Raw genomic sequence first — 16994 nt, 5'->3', positions numbered from 1 at the left:
AGTTGAGGTGGTGATGAGACATTCAAGGATGCACAGGAATTTAAACTTGGTAAGTACATCAAGACCATAGATAAGGATCTGGATGGTCCTGGGGCTCAGGGGGGTTACAGGACCTGCTTAAGGTTAACAGCTGCAAAGTGGTGGAGTGGAGGTCTGAATCTGGCCCACCTACCTTCAAAGTCCATGTAGCTCCACCTCATTGTGCTAGGAGGGAGCGGATCTCTGGTAATGAATGGTAAGAGAGGTGATAGGGAACCCAACAGCCAGCAGAGATGAGAATTTCAAGGAAGGGACTGCTGACGATCTCATGTTTCAGAGTCATCAGTTTGGATGTGGGCTGAGAAAGCATCACTAGGATTTAGTTGGAGACTTGAAAGAGTGGCTTAAGATGCCCAGCATTGGGCAAGGCATCAGAGGGTAAGCAAAGATGAGAAGATATAGTCCCATCCCTCACGGAGCTAAGCATGAGCCAAAGTCAGGGAAGTTGGCAAAAAATGTAAGGGTAATAAATTAGGAGGTGGTTCATAAAAGGGAGAGAGGTATATAGACCTGCAAGTCCCTCTGACACCTTTGTGCAAATTCGAATAAGCCCCTCCCCTTCCTCAGGGCCAATCATGCTCTTGGCTGCAGAGGCCCATGGCTTGGTAAGTAGACTGTGGGCTGGGTCCCAGTTCTGACTCATCCACTCTCCTGGCTGCTCTTGTAACAGTGAACAACCTGCCCACTGTAAGTGGAGGCCCCGGAAGGATGACAACTGAGTAGCTAGGCAAGTTTCATGCAGGAAACTGGGACGCTGAGCTGGACTTAAACTGATGTGAGAATTTAGAGCAGCTGCAGGAAGAGGTAGAAGGGCTTCTCTGCTGGAAAGTGTCGAGCAGAGCCAGGAAAGAAGTGATGAAGGAGAGGGAAAAGATGCAATCACCGGGCCCCTGGCTCCAATACTTTGAAGTAGGCAAAATTAGGTAAAATCACTCATTCAAAAACTATCGATGGCCTGCTATGTGCAAGGAGCTATGCTGAATAGGTTGTGAGGCAGGGGAATAATAATAACCCCTAACAATTGTGCATTGGTTTGTAATTTATAAAGAACCTCCATTCCCAGCTGTGACATTTGATCCACTTTCCTGGCAAGGAGGCTGTGGTCGTGGTTGTCTCAGAACATGAAGCTCCAAATCTCAGAATTAGGATCATAATCCAGATCTTTTGGGTAGTTCAGAATTCCTTTCATTCTAACCACTGATTATTATTCTTCTTTAAATGTAAGTAATTGTTTAAATAGATAATACCCTTACTTGGTTCCAAATTTAAAAGGTACAATGAGAACCTCCAACCCCAGTTCTCCAGCCATCTAGACATCTAATTTTAGTGCATTTTAATGTGTGTTTTCTTCATGTGGGAGAGACTGAGCATCTTTTCATATGTTTTAGAGATATTTTTTCCTATGAAGTGTCTGTTCATTTCCTCTGTCCAGTTTCATCCTTGGTAGTTAATTTTTTTTTTTCTTTTGTAAGAGCTCTCTATGCATTAGGGGAATTAGCCCTTTGATTTTTTATTTTTTTTAGCCCTTTGATTTTGATGGTAGCTGTTAATATGTTTTCTTTTTACGCTTTCATTTGGTCCTTTGTCTCTTGACATTGTTTTTGTAGATTTTTCCCCCATGCAGATCTTTTAAAATATGATTGAATTTATCTGTCTATCCTTGTATGATTTCTATATTTGAATCATTCTTTTTTTTTCGTTTTGTTTTGTTTTGTTTTCTTGGCCATGCTGCGTGGCTTGTGGGATCTTAGTTTCCCAACCAGGGATTGAATCCGGGGCCCTCGGCAGTGAAAGTACAGACTCCTAACCACTGGATCGCCAGGGAAGTCCCTATATTTTAATCATTCTTAAATTGGTGTTAAGTACAGTGGGTCCTTGACTTCAACTTGTTCAATAAGAACGTAGGAAAATCAAGAAAAGTACCTAAATAACTATAAAAGAAATTACCATATGGTCAGTACTCTAAATTTCTTCATCTGTCTATCCAGAATCCAGTTATCAATCTATCTGAAAATGCACCTTTCCATTTATTAAGGCTTTACTTAACTCCTTCTAAGGGCAAGGAAAGGTGTGAACAGATGACATTTTGTGGTGATGAGGCATGTGGGCTAAAATGACAGAGATCCAGATCTGAATCCCAGCTCTCTGTTTACCCCTCTGTGGCCTTGGGCAGGTTACTTAATCTCTCCTCATTTTTGTTTCTCATATTATCTCATAAGATGTGACAAATGAGGAATGTGGAGGGGTCAAGGATTAGAGACTGATGAACAGATGTGTTAGTGAGAAGCTTAGGGAGAGAGATGTAAGTTGAGTCCGATGCCTAGATTTGTGATGTCAGGTGGTGAAGTCTGTTCTGACAAGGACCAGAGAATGGTCACTAGTGTGGGCAGCAAAAGTAAAGGTCGCTGGATGTGAGCATGTCAATGAGCTGAAAGACCTCAGTGTTGATGGTCATCTACATCGTCCTTGAAATCACCCAGGATGGTGGCAGGACATGGGTGGATCACAAAGCTCAATGGCTCATCCTCAGCAAATCAAGGGAATTGGCTCTGTGGAGAACAGCAAGGCAGAGGGAGAGCGTGGGCGACCAGAGCTCCACACATAGGGGCTTTTATCTGGCTCTGGGGACCTCACGCTTAGGAGGTGGTGTATGGAGTGAGGAAGATGCTCACCCCACCCGTGACCCTGAGATTCGAGGGAGCCATCCCCTTTGATAAAAAGGCCAAGGAACTATGACTTACGGGGAAAGTGACTTTTTAATAGAAACCCTACAGCAGACAGTGGTCAAGTGGGATTAAGGAAGGATAGTATGGAGTGAGATTTGAACAAGAATGTTGCACCTTTTAATACAGCCTCAGCTGGCAGCTCTCATTAGTGTTATCCCCTGTGGGACCCCAGCGTCGGTGCTGAAACCAGCCTGACTGGAGGGAAATTGGAAGACAGTGGCTGGGCACTTGGTTTTCTGGTATCCTGAGCAGATGCCGTGGTTCTCTGACGCCTGGATCCCGAGGTACCTAGGCGGAGGCTCTGGGAGGTCTTCACTCTGTGCGTTGACTCTCACTTCATGTCATACTTACATCAGAGGCACCAAGAATTTCCTCCTCCCCATGTGCAAACAAGCCACACCTTTCACCAGCCAAAGTCCATCTCACCTTGCACCTCCCCTAGATCAGTCACGCAGCCATGGGAAGATGGGCCTTGTCACCTCTCCCCCATGTTTACTAATGCGTGAGCATATATAATCGGCACGGTCTAAAAACCATTCACCTGCTGGCCATCTCTCCAGATCTGGAGCATGAGATCATGGCCTGATGTCGTGGCAAGAGAAATTGAAGTAGGATACCAGGGGAGCTTTTCTGGAGGAGGACTAGGCAAGAGGCTTAGGGACTGAGTGTTGAATGCAGTGTTTAAGTGAAGTGGGGATGGGGGAGTACTTTCTTCTTTGGGTCTTCTTTGGAGATGGCTTGAAAGGAAGGGAAAAAGTCTCCAAACTGCTCTATGTCCTGTTCTCCTTCTCTTTCCCTTTCATTGCAGAATCTGTATAACCGTGAGAGGGATGCTGGTTGGGGGAATGAACAGCTGACAGAGATGCTGATGCAAATAGTCGGGTAGTAATTGACAGCAGTAGCCAAATTCTTAGAGTGTGACCGCGAGCCTGCAAGTATCACAGTGTGGTACTTGATAAACTCCTGCCAGCTTCTCTCAACCGAGGGCAAATCAGAGAAGACGTTCAACTTTTAAGTTTATGAATCTCTGGCTTCTGACCAGGATACTCTGGCCTTTTAACTTTGAGCTGTAAAAATATGCACAGAAAGCTCTGAAGAGGAAAACTGGTCTTTGAATCACCTGCTTCCTCCAGGTGTGTGAAAAGGAGTGCTTTCAAGTTTAGTAAAGACAAGGAAACCAGAGCGTGTGTGTCAAAGTTGATGACTGATTCCTGAAACTTGTTGCAGAATGGTGGTTTCTGTTGTCCGTGCTACAGTTCTATTGATGGAGAGTGGGCAGCTGCCTGCAGTTGGAGGGCGGAATCAGGTCCTCTGAGCTGCTCCAGGGCCGCCTCCTTCCAGCTGGGCCATCTTACCTGGACTGTCTAGGGTGGCAGGCTGTCCAAAGCTCCAGTGGGGAAGGAGGCCCTATAGATGGGAGGCTGGCAGTGTGAGGTGGAGGCCATGCTCCCTCTGCGGGAGGACAGCCGGGAAGAGGGCATCTGCCCCATCTGCCAGGAGTGCCTGAAGGAGGCGGTGCGCACTGACTGCAGACACCTCTTCTGTCGAGCGTGCCTGGCCCAGCACCTGGAGAAGGCCTCAGCCTCCAGGGTCCTCAGCTGCCCCCTCTGCCAGAAGCCCTGTTCCGAGGGGGTCCTGGGGGCCGGCTATACCTGCGACAGCCACCAGAAGAAGGTGTGCTGGTTCTGTGAGGAGAGCAGATGTCTTCTGTGTGTGGAATGCCGGGTGTCCCCTGAACACAAGTCTCACTGTGAACTGGCCATTGAAAATGCCATCAGCCACTACAAGGTAAGGCGGGGTCATCACAGCCATCCCTCTGCCACCACCTCCCTGAGTTACTCCTTCCTACTCCCCGTCCTTTATGCCTGACGTATCATAGAGGCTCAGTAACTGACACTTTTCTTTGTTTCTTCTGCTTTATTCTGTTTTGGACCCTTGTCTTCACTTTTCTGTGTTTATCTTGCTACTAATGTTAAAGTTTCAATGCATTAATAGGAGTCTAGGAGGAGATACGGTCACACGATGTCAGATTCCCAGGAAGCATGAGCTCCTCGCATTTTGCTCATCTGTAGCACGAAGGAGTTGGACTAAATAATGCAAAACTCTTTTAGTACTAAGACTGTATGGTTCCCCTGTTTGATAGTACTAGAAAATTGGCTAGAAATATAATCAGGTTTTACATATCCTAATGATTAACCTGTAAATACATTGAAACCTGGAAATTAGCACATGATTCTCTCTCTCTCTTCCTTCTTCATCTTTTCTTTCCTTCCTTTCTATAGAGATTATTTTTATCCTATTTAAAAAATTTTTTATCATCAAACTAGTACATTCAGACAACACTGTAAGGTATAAAGTCAAAACTAAAAAGCTTTCTTCCTGCTTTCCCCCATTCTCAGTCCCCAGAGGTAACCACTGTTAGATTTTTGTTTATCATTCTTCCAGAAACTTGTGTGTGTGTATGAATGCAGTCTCTAAAACACACACACACACACACACACACACACACACACACGGATTCTCTATATATTTTTCTGTAAATCGTTTTTATCATCTAAAAATACATCTTGGACATTATCCCATTTTCCCATCAGTACATCTAGATCTTATGAATTCTTTTCAACAACTGCATGGTATCCAATTCTATGAATGTACTATAAATTGGCAGATATTGAGCTATTTCCAGGTTATTGTTTTGTTTTGAGGTCTCATGGAATATTGTAATGAGTATCCTTCAACATATATTTTGGAGGACTTAGAATCCAAGCTGTATTTTGGTGAAAGAATAACCTAACTTCCAAATTTTGATCAATTTTTCCTATCACTATTTACTGAATAATCCGTAGTTCCCCCACTGATTTGAATGCCGACTTCTTAATCTGCCATGGGTACGTATAGACTTGCACATTTTCTTGACTCTCCATTCCGTTCTATTCGTCTATCCATTCCTGCTTGTGTGTCAAACCATTTTAAGCACTGTACCTTTGCAATGTGTTTTAATGTCAGGTAGCTCTTGGAACCCTCACAATATTCTTATTTTTCAGAATTTTTGTGGATATTCAGATATATTTATTTTGCTAGTTAGCTTTAGCATTTTTTTCCCAACTATCCTCTACCCCCATCCCCAATTCAGTTAGTATTTGATTGGACTGACAATTGACATATTTTCACCATGGTGTCTTTCTATCCAATAATGAAGGATGAATTTCCAAGTCTTCTTTTAGATACTTGACTTTTTGAGCATGTTATAATACAGGATGAGAAACTGGGGAGTCCAGATTGAGGGTGACCATGGGAAGGTAGAGAAATAACTCAGAAAGCCAAAGAGGCAAAATTCTCTGGTTCTAACATCATTCCCTCTAAGTGCAGGGTACCACAGGAGGGCAGAGAGAGCTCTCCCACCTGCTGATGGGCCAGTGAATAGATGGAAAAATCTATTCACTCACTCAATGATTTATTCAGGCCTGTGCTTTGTATAGGATGCCATGCTAGGTATTGTAGGAAGTATAAATATGATTCATAATCTTTGTCCTCAAGTTTACCTTTAAATTATGACAGGAAAACTAAAATAAATAAATAACAATATTTGTTCATTTAAGAAAGACTTAAGTTCCTGTAGTGTATTAGGAACTACCATACATGCTAGGAGTACAAGGATGAACAAGTCAGATGCCATCCCTCCTGCCAGGGACTTTGCAGTTTAATAAGAAAGACAGACACGAAATCAAACAAACTACAAGTCTCGTATGAGCTAAGAAGAAAACGAACAAGAGTCTGAGATGGAGAGTAATGGGTGATCCATGTGGTTGGTGAGGGCCTCATGGAGGAGGTGGCACCGGTGCTGAGATCAGGAAAAAGAGAAGGTGGCCAATGTAAAGACTGGGCAGAAGGGAAGCACAGATTTGAGAGCCCCAGATCCGGAAAAGCCTTGTTATATTTGAAGAGTTTATAATTAGAGTGTGAATTGCCAGGATTTACTGACAGATTAAAGTGGGGTGAGGGAATGAAGGGAATCAAAGATGACTTCATGAGTTTCTGATTTGAGAAACTGGATGAATGATGGAACGATAAGGACTGGGGAGAACAGGTTTGAATGAAACATCAAGTTTCATTTAGGACGAGTCAAGTCCAAGTTGAGAAACATCAAAGTAGGATCTTAGTTAAGTGGCTGGCTTTGAAATCTGGATCTCCAAAGAGAGTCTGGGTTAGTATTCCCAGAACTTAGGACAGGGTTCCATCAGAATAAAGATAATATTTAAATCCAAGGGAATGGATGCAATATCCTCAGGAGAGAGCCTAGAGAGAAAAGAAGTTCCAGGGCAAGGTCCTTAGAAAGGCCATCATTTAGATGTAAGGTGGAGGCGGACCCAGCAAAGGAGACTGAAAGCAAGCCACTAGCAAGGCAGGAGAAAAGCAAGGGGAGTGGTGTTCTAGATGCTAAGAGAGAAGAATCTGTTAAGAAGTGACAGTAGAAGGACTTCCCTGGTCGTCCAGTGGTTAAGAATCTGCCTTCCAATGCAAGGGACGAGGGTTCGATCCCTGGTCAGGGAACTAAGATCCCACATGCTGAGGGACAACTAAGGCCGTGAGCTGCAACTACTGAGCCCACTGCAACGAAAGACACTACATGCCGCAAGGAAGATCCCGCGTGCCGCAACTAAGACCTGATGCAGCCAAATAAATAAATATTAAAAAAAAAAAAGAAGAAGAAGCAATGGTGGAGTGCATTGAATGATGTTGAGCTATCCAGTAAGATGGGCAGCAGAGGAGTGGATGCTGGGCTGGGAGGAGGCACACTTCTTCCATTGTAACAGTGGGGAACAGAAGAAGGCCTCTGCAAGGGGAGGGAGTCTTGCAGTTTGGGAGAGGACCCGAGTGTTTGGGTATATTTCCTCAATAATATGTGAGGGAAGGACATCAGCAGTGCGGGTAGAGGTGGAGGTGTGAAAGGTTTGAAAAGAGAGGAGAAGCCGCGGTAGAGTTTGGAAAAGCGAACCTACGAGTGAAACTGAGTGGAATTGGCAGGCAGCATAGAGCACCAGTTTGAGTTTTGAAACTAGGGATTTAGTGAGTTTCATGAGGCTGCCTGAGGACAGCCAAAGTCTGGGGAGTTGAAGGTATTTTCAAAGGACTGATTACAATGGGAGACCCTGAGTGTGTTTGTAGATGTTGACAGCATGGTTTTGAAATAAAGATTTCTTATGATTTCTCACCATGCCTCTATTCCTTTGAATTAAATTTTGTAAATTAAATATTTTAAATTGTAAATATTGTAAATTGTGTCCTTTTTAAAGGAATTATGTATTGCCTGACTGCACTCCAGAAGACTGAAAATTTTCCAATGTCTTTTTTGTACATCTGTTTCCCTACTGCCCAACTCATGTTGTTGTCAATCACTTTTTTCAATGTGGTTTGCTGGTTTTCCAAGTGTGTGACAATGATTGAAGTTGTTTTACTATGCTGGCAGTGAGGTTTCTCTCCACATGGAGACTCACTCTACATTTCCCCTTAGAATCAGGGCATAAATTCTACATGAGTGCATCAGAGTAGTTTATCTTTTGGATAATAAGCTATACTAATTATGTTTAACCTTCATTTTTCCTATTCCGATATTTCTTTTCTTTTTATTTCATTTTTGGGGCAAAAATTTTAAGAATTTGTACTTGAATCAGTTCTATTCTTTTTAAGAAATAAAATCTCCATGTCTTACTCAGAAATTTATCTAGTATGGTGATAGATAGATAGATATTAGGTCTGTATCATTTTTAAAGATTAAGTAATTCCTGGCTTATTTGGAATTTAATATACTGTGTTGTGTGAAGGATGACTCCTTTATCAAACAATAAAGTTATTTTTTCTTTATTCTGGTATACAGTTGTCCCTCAAACATTTCTGTGAGTCCTTTTCACATCTATATGTTCTTTTTGGTTTGACATAAATTAAATTCTTATAATAGTGGCATTTTTCTTACTCTAGTCCATTGATTTTTTTTTTCTGTTCTAAAGTTATTATATAGTTTTGATATTTATTGCTTTATGGTTTATTTTTAAATTTAGTAGCATCTTTGTCAAATAATAATTTTTTGTAACCTGATGGTCTTGCTGACTGTCTTTTCAGAAGGATTTTCTTTTTTCTAAATTTAATTTAATTTATTTATTTGGCTCTGCTGGGTATTACTTGTAGCACGTGGGATCTTTGTTGCTGCATGCGGGATCTTTGTTGTGGCATGTGGGATCTTTACTTGCGGCATGCAGGCTCTTAGTTGCGGCATGCGGAATCTAGTTCCCTGACCAGGGATCGAACCCAGGCCCCCTGCATTGGGGATGAGGAGTTTTAACCACCAGACCACCAGGGAAGTCTCCAGAAGGATTTTCTTATATAATGTTTCTAAGTTTTATGGAGAATCCCTGAAATTTTAATTGGCATTGCATTAAATTTGTTGATTACATTAAGAATTATGACTTTTGGGGCTTCCCTGGTGGCGCAGTGGTTGAGAGTTCGCCTGCCGATGCAGGGGACACGGGTTCGTGTCCCGGTCCAGGAAGATCCCACATGCCGCAGAGTGGCTGGGCCCGTGAGCCATGGCCGCTGAGAGTCTTTGCTGAGTTCATATATCCTTTAACTTAATTTCCTGACATTTTCTAGATGCACGATCATGTGGACATTGTCAGGTTTAGTCATCAACACCGTTTTTCCTCATAAAATATAATGGGTGATATCATTCTTATCCATATTTTGGGGCACTTTTTGTCCTGTAAGGAGCATGTATTTTGAAAGTTGCTCTTTTTGTGTGTGTGTGTGACTGTATTGGGGGAAACGTACCTTTTTGCCTGTTAACCACTTTTTCTTTGATGCGTTTTGTAAGCCTTTTTTAAAATTTTATTTATTTATTTATTGGCTGCGTTGGGTCTTCATTGCTGCACGTGGGCTTTCTCTAGTTGCAGCGAGTGGGAGCTACTCTTCGTAGTGGTGCGCAGGCTTCTCATTACGGTGGCTTCTCTTTGCTGCAGAGCACGGGCTCTAGGCGCGGGCTTCAGTAGTTGTGGCTCACAGGCTCTAGAGTGCAGGCTCAGTAGTTGTGGTGGCTTAGCTGCTCCGTGTGGCTTAGCTGCTCTGTGTGGCTTAGCTGCTCCGTGTGGCTTAGCTGCTCCGTGGCATGCGGGATCTTCCCCAACCAGGGATCGTACCTGTGTCCCCTGCATTGGCAGGTGGATTCTTAATCACTGCACCACCAGGGAAGTCCTAGTAAGCCATTTGAGAAGGATTTTAAATGTTGCTATGTTCTCATGTTTCCTCACTACTTAATGTCCTTTTCGGTCAATTTTTTTACTGTGAAATCACATTTTATCTGATATCTGATAGAATCACAGACTTTAAAAAATATTTATCAAGACAAAACAGGTCTTGCACTATTCCCTATATTTCAATTTGTCTTTTTTTCCCCCTGAGGAATATTTTAGGAAGATAAAAGTTTGTAGAATTTTGCTTTCTAATTCTAATGAGTACCTTATTTACACAAATATTACCTTAATGCAAAAATGGATGAATAAATATTTTTTGAAAAACGAGGGACTTTACCTTACTCATTTTGAATATTTTAAATGATAGATCTGAATTATTCTCGTTTTTCATGCATTATTTTTATTGCTGTTATCTTTGCTTCCTTTTTTCATTTACACAATCTCCGTAGTTGACTTTAAACTCTTCATTAAATTTTAAACTACTCCAGAAGACAGGACTCTGACATTTTGAACCGGATCTTAAGAACAGACCTGACTTTGACAGGCAGCAATAGATAGCATTCCTGGCAGAAGGAAGTAAAAAAAAAAGCCATGAAGAGGCATGGCTGCTTGGGGGTGTGTCCAGGAAACCACAAGCAGCTCTGTTTGGCTAGTGCGGAGAACAGGGAGGGAGTAGAGAGAGGTAACACAGGAAATGTAAATTGGGTTACAGAGGGCCTTGGATATTGGGTTAAGGAGTTCGGGCTTATCTTTGATAATGAGAAACACTTTTGAAGACAGTAGTAGCACAGGTAAAAGATAAAATATGACTGAGGTTTCAAGCTGGATGACAGACAGAAGGGTGAGTCCAAGGACAGAAATATGGTGGTCAAGAGTAGTGAATTGTGGAAGAGGGTGGGGAAGAGGAAGATAAGTTTGATTACTCCTAACTGAGTTTGAGCTGTCCGTAGGGCAGTAGGAGATACTTAAGTCTCAGCTGGAAACATGGGATTGACTGTTAGGACAAAGAGCTTTTGGGAATTATGATAAAATCTGAAGCCTGAAATTAAGGACATCATTTAGAGAAAGAGGAGGGTTAAAGAAACAACCTCAGGAAGGTCAAGGAAGGACGGGGGTGGGAGGTCGGGAGAGTGGGGTGGGTAGAATCACATCCAAGAAGAGGAGGCCTGAGAAGAAGTCACCTCTGGGTTTCCTTCCTGGGGATCACTGCGACCTTGGAGAGAGCAGTTCCAAAAGAATGATGAGAAACAAAAGCAGATGCTGAGGAGCAAAGGGGCCATGAGGACGTGAAGACAGCAAGAACCAACTACTTCAAGAAATGTAGTTGTGAGAACAGAGAGAGTAGATGGAAGGGGTAGCAAGGTGAAGGTTGCTTGCTTGTTTGAGCTTTTTGAGACCTGAACTTTCGTGCTCCCACAGACAATTCCCCACCGCACTCCAGCCTCCGCCTTCACCGTTGAGGCCCTTGAGTGAAATCCAAGATGCCCATTTACTTCCTCCCCCTCCTTCTATGACTGTTTTATTCCTTGTCTGCTAGGAAATGCCTGCAGGTAACACCAGTGACATGAAACATTTTATAATAATTTCCTGGTGACATCATTGTCTCCTCTGTTTTCTGTTTGTTTACTTGAATGTCCTCGCTGAAGTCTCACCCACAGCCCCTTGACCTTGGTTTCACCCTCTGAATCTCAGGGCCAGAAAGAACTTTCACAGTCATCTCGTCCACCCCTAGCCTTACCTGTACATCTCCAGTGATGTGGGACTCCTCTTTTCCAAAAGCAGTACATTTTAAGAGTTTATAAGAAAAATGAGGCAAAATGACAAAAAGAAGAAATATTCCCCATAAACAGCCAACAACAACAAAATCCACCCGCCCCAATTTTTTTTGACCTGAGGTGAGAAGGATTTACTTAATGAAACACACGCTCTTCAGTCAATAGCACACTCTTATCTTTAGTCCACAAATCCTGTTCATGTTTTGTTTGTTCCATTTAATCATCATTCCTCCCTCTTCCATGGACAACCACTTAAAGCGTTTGTTGTATTTTTACTTGTAGACAGTTTGGTAAAACCCACATTGCTGCACTGTGTGCTTGCATATTGAATTAACAAAATTATATGATGGGCTTCGTGCTATTTCTTGCTTTTCACTCTACCACGTTTTTGAGATCAGTCCATGTTTTGTGGGTCCCATAGTCCATTTTTTCTGACACATGCACTGTGTTCCATAGTGGGCACCTGCCAGATTTTACCCATCCATTTCCCAGGAATGGACTTTATGTGATTCCAATTCTCTGTTACCACAACCAGTGCTGTAGTGTACATGTTCTCTTAGAACCTAGGAATTCTCTGGGATTTTTACTCAGAAGCAGGATCACTGGATCACAGAGGAAAGCACACCTAGGTGGCCGGTACCGTTGCCAGAAGGGCTGTGCCAGTGCATATCTGACCAGCCCACAGTGTGGTCCTTATATCCACACACATCCCACCTCCCCCAGGTGTTATCCAGTTGTCTAATTTTTATTACTCTGATGGGGGTCAAATAACATTTCATTGTATTATTTTCCATTTCTCTAATCACAGGTGAGTTTGGGCATCCCCTCGCCTGTGAATTAACTGTCCATATTCTTTGCCAATTTTTCTCTTGGGTTCCTGTCTTCTTATTGATGTCTAGGCTTTCCTTTTATTTATTTATTTATTTACTTATTTATTTAGGCTGCGCCTTGCAGCTTGAGGGATCTTAGTTCCCCGACCAGGGATTGAAACGGTCCATGGCAGTGAAAACGCTGAGTCCTAACCACTGGACCACCGGGGAATTCCCTAGGCTTTCCTTTTATATTCTATATATAAGTCTCTTGTTGGTTTTAGACATTGCAGATATTATCTCTTAGTCTGTTATTTCTCTGTTAGGTTTGTCCATAGAGTTGTCATTGAACAGAGATATTTAATTTTGAGGTAATCAAATTAAATCATTCTCTCATGGTTTGTGCTTTTGGGGGTTTATCTAAGACATTTTTCCCTACCCCCAGCTCACAAATTTATTCTTTGACATTATTTTCTATTAACTTTGTAGTTTTCCTTTCACACTGTCTTTAATCCAGCTAGAGTCTGCCTTCATACATGGTTCTGGATAGGGATCTGACTTTATTTTTCCCTGTTGTTGTAAGCCAGTTTTCTCAACACCATCTCCTACAGGTTTTGTCCCTTCTCTTACTGAACTGTGTATTGCTTTTTATTTTTATTTGATCTTATTTTCTCCCAGTTTTATTGAGTTATAATTGACATACAGTAGTATGTAAGTTTAAGGTGTACAGCATAATGATTTGACTTACATACATAATGAAACGATTATTACAATAAGTTTAATGAACACCCATTATTTCATATAGATATGAAATTAAACAAATAGAAAAACAATTTTTATTGTGACGAGAGCTCAAGATTTACTCTCTTACCAACTTTCATATATAACGTATAGCAGTGGGAATTATATTTATCATGTTGTACATTACATCCCTAGTACTTATTTATCTTATAACTGGGAGTTTGTATTTTGTGACTGCCTTTATCCAGTTCCCCGTCCTCCCACTCCCCACCTCTGGTAACCACAAATCTGATCTCTTTTTCTATGTTTGTTCATTTGTTTGTTTTGGAAGCATAACTGACCTGCAATATTATGAGAGTTCCTCTTACACAACATAGTGATTCAATATTTCTATACCTTTCAAAATGATCACCACAATAAGTTTACTTACAATATGTCACAATACAAAGATATTACACAGTTTTTGACTATATTCTCCACATTGCACATTTCATACCTGTGACTCATTTCTTTTTACTTTTTTTTTCTTTTTAAATTCTTTTGTAAACGTGGGTCTGTCCCTGAGCTCTCTCTTCTTCCATTTTCTATTTGTCCTTGTCGCAGTACCACACTGTTTTATTACTATGGCTTTGTACACCCTTTTATCTGGTATGCAAATATATTTTGTAACTAAGGTAACAAGGGTTACAAGAAGAACGTTTCCAGACTCTTCTGCTGACATCCCCCACCCTGTGCCTTTCTTCCATTTTGATTCATTAAAGGCTTATGCTGATATCAGTATCAGCTTTCTTTATATTTGCTTCCTACATAGTTTACCCAAAATCTGAAAGTAAATGTTTTAGAAACTGAAATGATTCATTATATCCTTAGATTCCAGGACACCGTGACCCATCCAGACACTGATTTAAGATTTAGAGAGAGGTTCCATGCCTTCCTGGGCTGTGGATTTGCTCTAATAGAGAGTTCTTGTCCCTCCTAGCCAGAGTAGGGGTTTTTCCTCTCCTCTGTAAGTCAGGTCTCTCTAGATTGGCTTCACTTGTTGATGAGAAATAGTGAGGGTTGCCAGTGATCAGCACATAACTCTCAGATGTCGGGAGAAAAACACCCTGAAGTCAAGTAGAAAAGGTTCTCTTACTATCTGTTATTTTTATGTAGTTAAGTCTTTTTTAAAAATTACCTATTGCTTTTTGCCATCACTATCCATTAAATAAACTCTTGTGTTCCTTAACCCAAGCATGATGCATAGAAAGCTGCCTCTTTTTAGGCAGAATTTTACTTTAGCCTCATCCTGGGATCAGGACACCCCCTCCCTGCCGTGTGTTCCACGGGCACCACCCTCACCCCCAGTCTGACCAGCAGGGGTGTCTGTTTCTCTAGGAACGACTCAACCGCAGGATCAGGAAGCTCAGAAAGGACATCTGCGAGCTCCAGCGGCTCAGGGCTCAGGAGGAGGAGAGACTGCAGGCTATGCAGGTGGGCTTCACAGAGTCCCAGGAAGGACTCCCGTCAGATCATCTGTCTGTCTGGAGCAGCCTGCTGTGGGGGGAGGGCCTGGAGGTTGGAAACACAAGTGCTGGGCTCGGCCTCGGGGTTTGCTGGCTGAGTGACCTGGGGTGAATCAAGCCCTCTGACCTTCATGTGGTTTATATGTTCAGTGAAAGCCAGTCGTGTTCTACCTGGTTCTCGGTGAAGATCAAAGGAGACAAGCAGCCCATCAACTGAAAACTACTCCACAAACCATAGGTCTCTTTCTCTGTCTCTGACCATCTACCTTTCTGTTGCTTGCTCACTTTGATGTGGGGTCTCTCCTCACCCTATGACGTGAAGGGGGTTAAAAGTCAGTGGAACGGCTTCCCTGGTGGCGCAGTGGTTGAGAGTCTGCCTGCCGATGCAGGGGACATGGGTTCGTGCCCCGGTCCGGGAAGATCCCACATGCCCCGGAGCGGCTAGGCCCGTGAGCCATGGCTGCTGGGCCTGTGCGTCCGGAGCCTGTGCTCTGCAACGGGAGGGACCGCGGCAGTGAGAGGCCTGCGTACCGCAAAAAAAAAGTCAGTGGAAGGATATAGCCGAGTGTGTGTGTGTGTGTGTGTGTGTGTGTGTGTGTGTGTGTGCGCGTGAGACATGGCATCTGTGGATGTTCACAAGGGTGTGAGGTGCAGGGGGAGGTGTCCCTTCATTTTTGAGGAACACAGCTCCCCCTGTAATACCCATAACATGCAGAGGCAATGCCATGAGGGGAGGAGGACCGAGAAATCAGCATTCTCGCTCAGAACGTTCAGAGACTGAAGGTCCAGAGGGAGCCATCTGACATTGAATCTTAGGGAGCCCCTTTTCTGGAGTTTCAGGCAGACTGTAGGACCCACAGGCTGGAGGCTGAACTGGAGTGTCAACACCGAGCCAGGAGACAGCTGGATGCCCTCCCTCAGCAGCGGCCAGGCCAGCTGGAGGACATGCCAGCAGAGGCGTCCAGAATCCCTGTCATCTCCAAGGCAATGATTCAACTCAGCAGCCTGGTCACTGAACTGGAGGGAATGGCTAAGAAACTGGATGCCAGCCTGCTGAAGGTGCACACCCTGAGGTGCCTCCCGAAGCCTGGGATTCTCCCCAAATAGTGGGCAGCCTACCTGTAGCATCCCTCTGGGAGGTGTAAGAAGGAGAGTCTTCTCTGTGACACGTGGTGGTGGCTTGTCCAAGGCTGCACAATGACAGCCTTGGACAAGAAGGGGTGCTACCCTCTCCGTTTCTCAAGGTGACAGCCCAGAGTGCCATCCACTAGTTGGTTGGGGAGGGAATTGGAGGGGACGGGAACCCGAGAACTGGTTGTGACTCTCACTCTCTTTCTCTCTGCTAGGACGCCAGTGACTTATTGAACAGGTATGAGCCGTCCCATCTCCCTTCCCACATGTGCTTACACAGCACAGACCCACACAAACATAGATGTGTGTATGGGCTTTCTCACGGTCAAGGAGCTCCACTGCTCCGTTAACTTGCATCTTCAGGCTACATGGAAAGTGGAAGATTGAACAGAATATACTGAAGGATTTCTTTGTTTCTAGGAGTGCTCCAGAGCAGTTAGAGTCTATTTATCCCAACTTAGAGAAAAGAATCAATGAGTCACTTAACCAGCCATCCTCAGTAGCTCTGACCGGTTCATCCCTGGACCAGCTCGTCTCAGACTCACCTCAGCCTCCTGGCTCTCCTTCCCCCAACCTGTCCAGCCTCCCACTAGGTCTGCCCAGTGCACCCTCAGGCCTGCCACCTCCTGAACATGCCACAGCTGTGATCAGATGCCTGACCCTCTGATACATGGACAATAGTCACAGCCTCTTTCCTGAACCAGGCTCCCACTGCACAAGTCGGGATTCAAGACCTCCGTTTTGCCTGTGAACAGACGGTAGCACCCATCTCTCACAATCTCATATTAAAATGGGAGTACCCAGGTACCTGGATGTCATGAGTTCACAGTGCTGAGGCCACCTCTGCCTATGGAGCTGGCACGTCTGTTGGCAGAAATATTCCTTCTGAGCTCCTGTAGCACCGGTTGTCTGTACAACGCACCTGGAGCTTACATTACTTTTGTGGTGGACAGACTCTACAGGGACCTCCCATGATGCTCCCCTCGTGGTGTTCATGCCTTTGTATGATCCCCTCTCTTTGAGTGTG

The 16994-nt window shown here is 43.6% G+C and overlaps 1 protein-coding gene across 1 annotated transcript; it reads left to right on the top strand.

Moving 5' to 3' along the window:
- The first annotated feature begins 4208 nt into the window (after window positions 1-4208).
- Window positions 4209-16729, top strand: TRIM40 (tripartite motif containing 40). Its single transcript, XM_024764335.1, has 5 exons — window positions 4209-4553; window positions 14709-14804; window positions 15677-15895; window positions 16183-16216; window positions 16671-16729. The coding sequence occupies exons 1-5, from the start codon at window positions 4209-4211 to the stop codon at window positions 16727-16729; spliced, it is 753 nt and encodes a 250-aa protein (XP_024620103.1).
- Window positions 16730-16994: the final 265 nt, after the last annotated feature.

Source organism: Neophocaena asiaeorientalis, unplaced genomic scaffold (genome assembly GCF_003031525.2).
Source record: "Neophocaena asiaeorientalis asiaeorientalis breed wild unplaced genomic scaffold, Neophocaena_asiaeorientalis_V1.1 scaffold239, whole genome shotgun sequence".
Classification (NCBI taxonomy): domain Eukaryota; kingdom Metazoa; phylum Chordata; class Mammalia; order Artiodactyla; family Phocoenidae; genus Neophocaena; species Neophocaena asiaeorientalis.
Note: the sequence above shows the minus strand (reverse complement) of the source record. Positions and strands in the feature narration are given on the sequence as shown.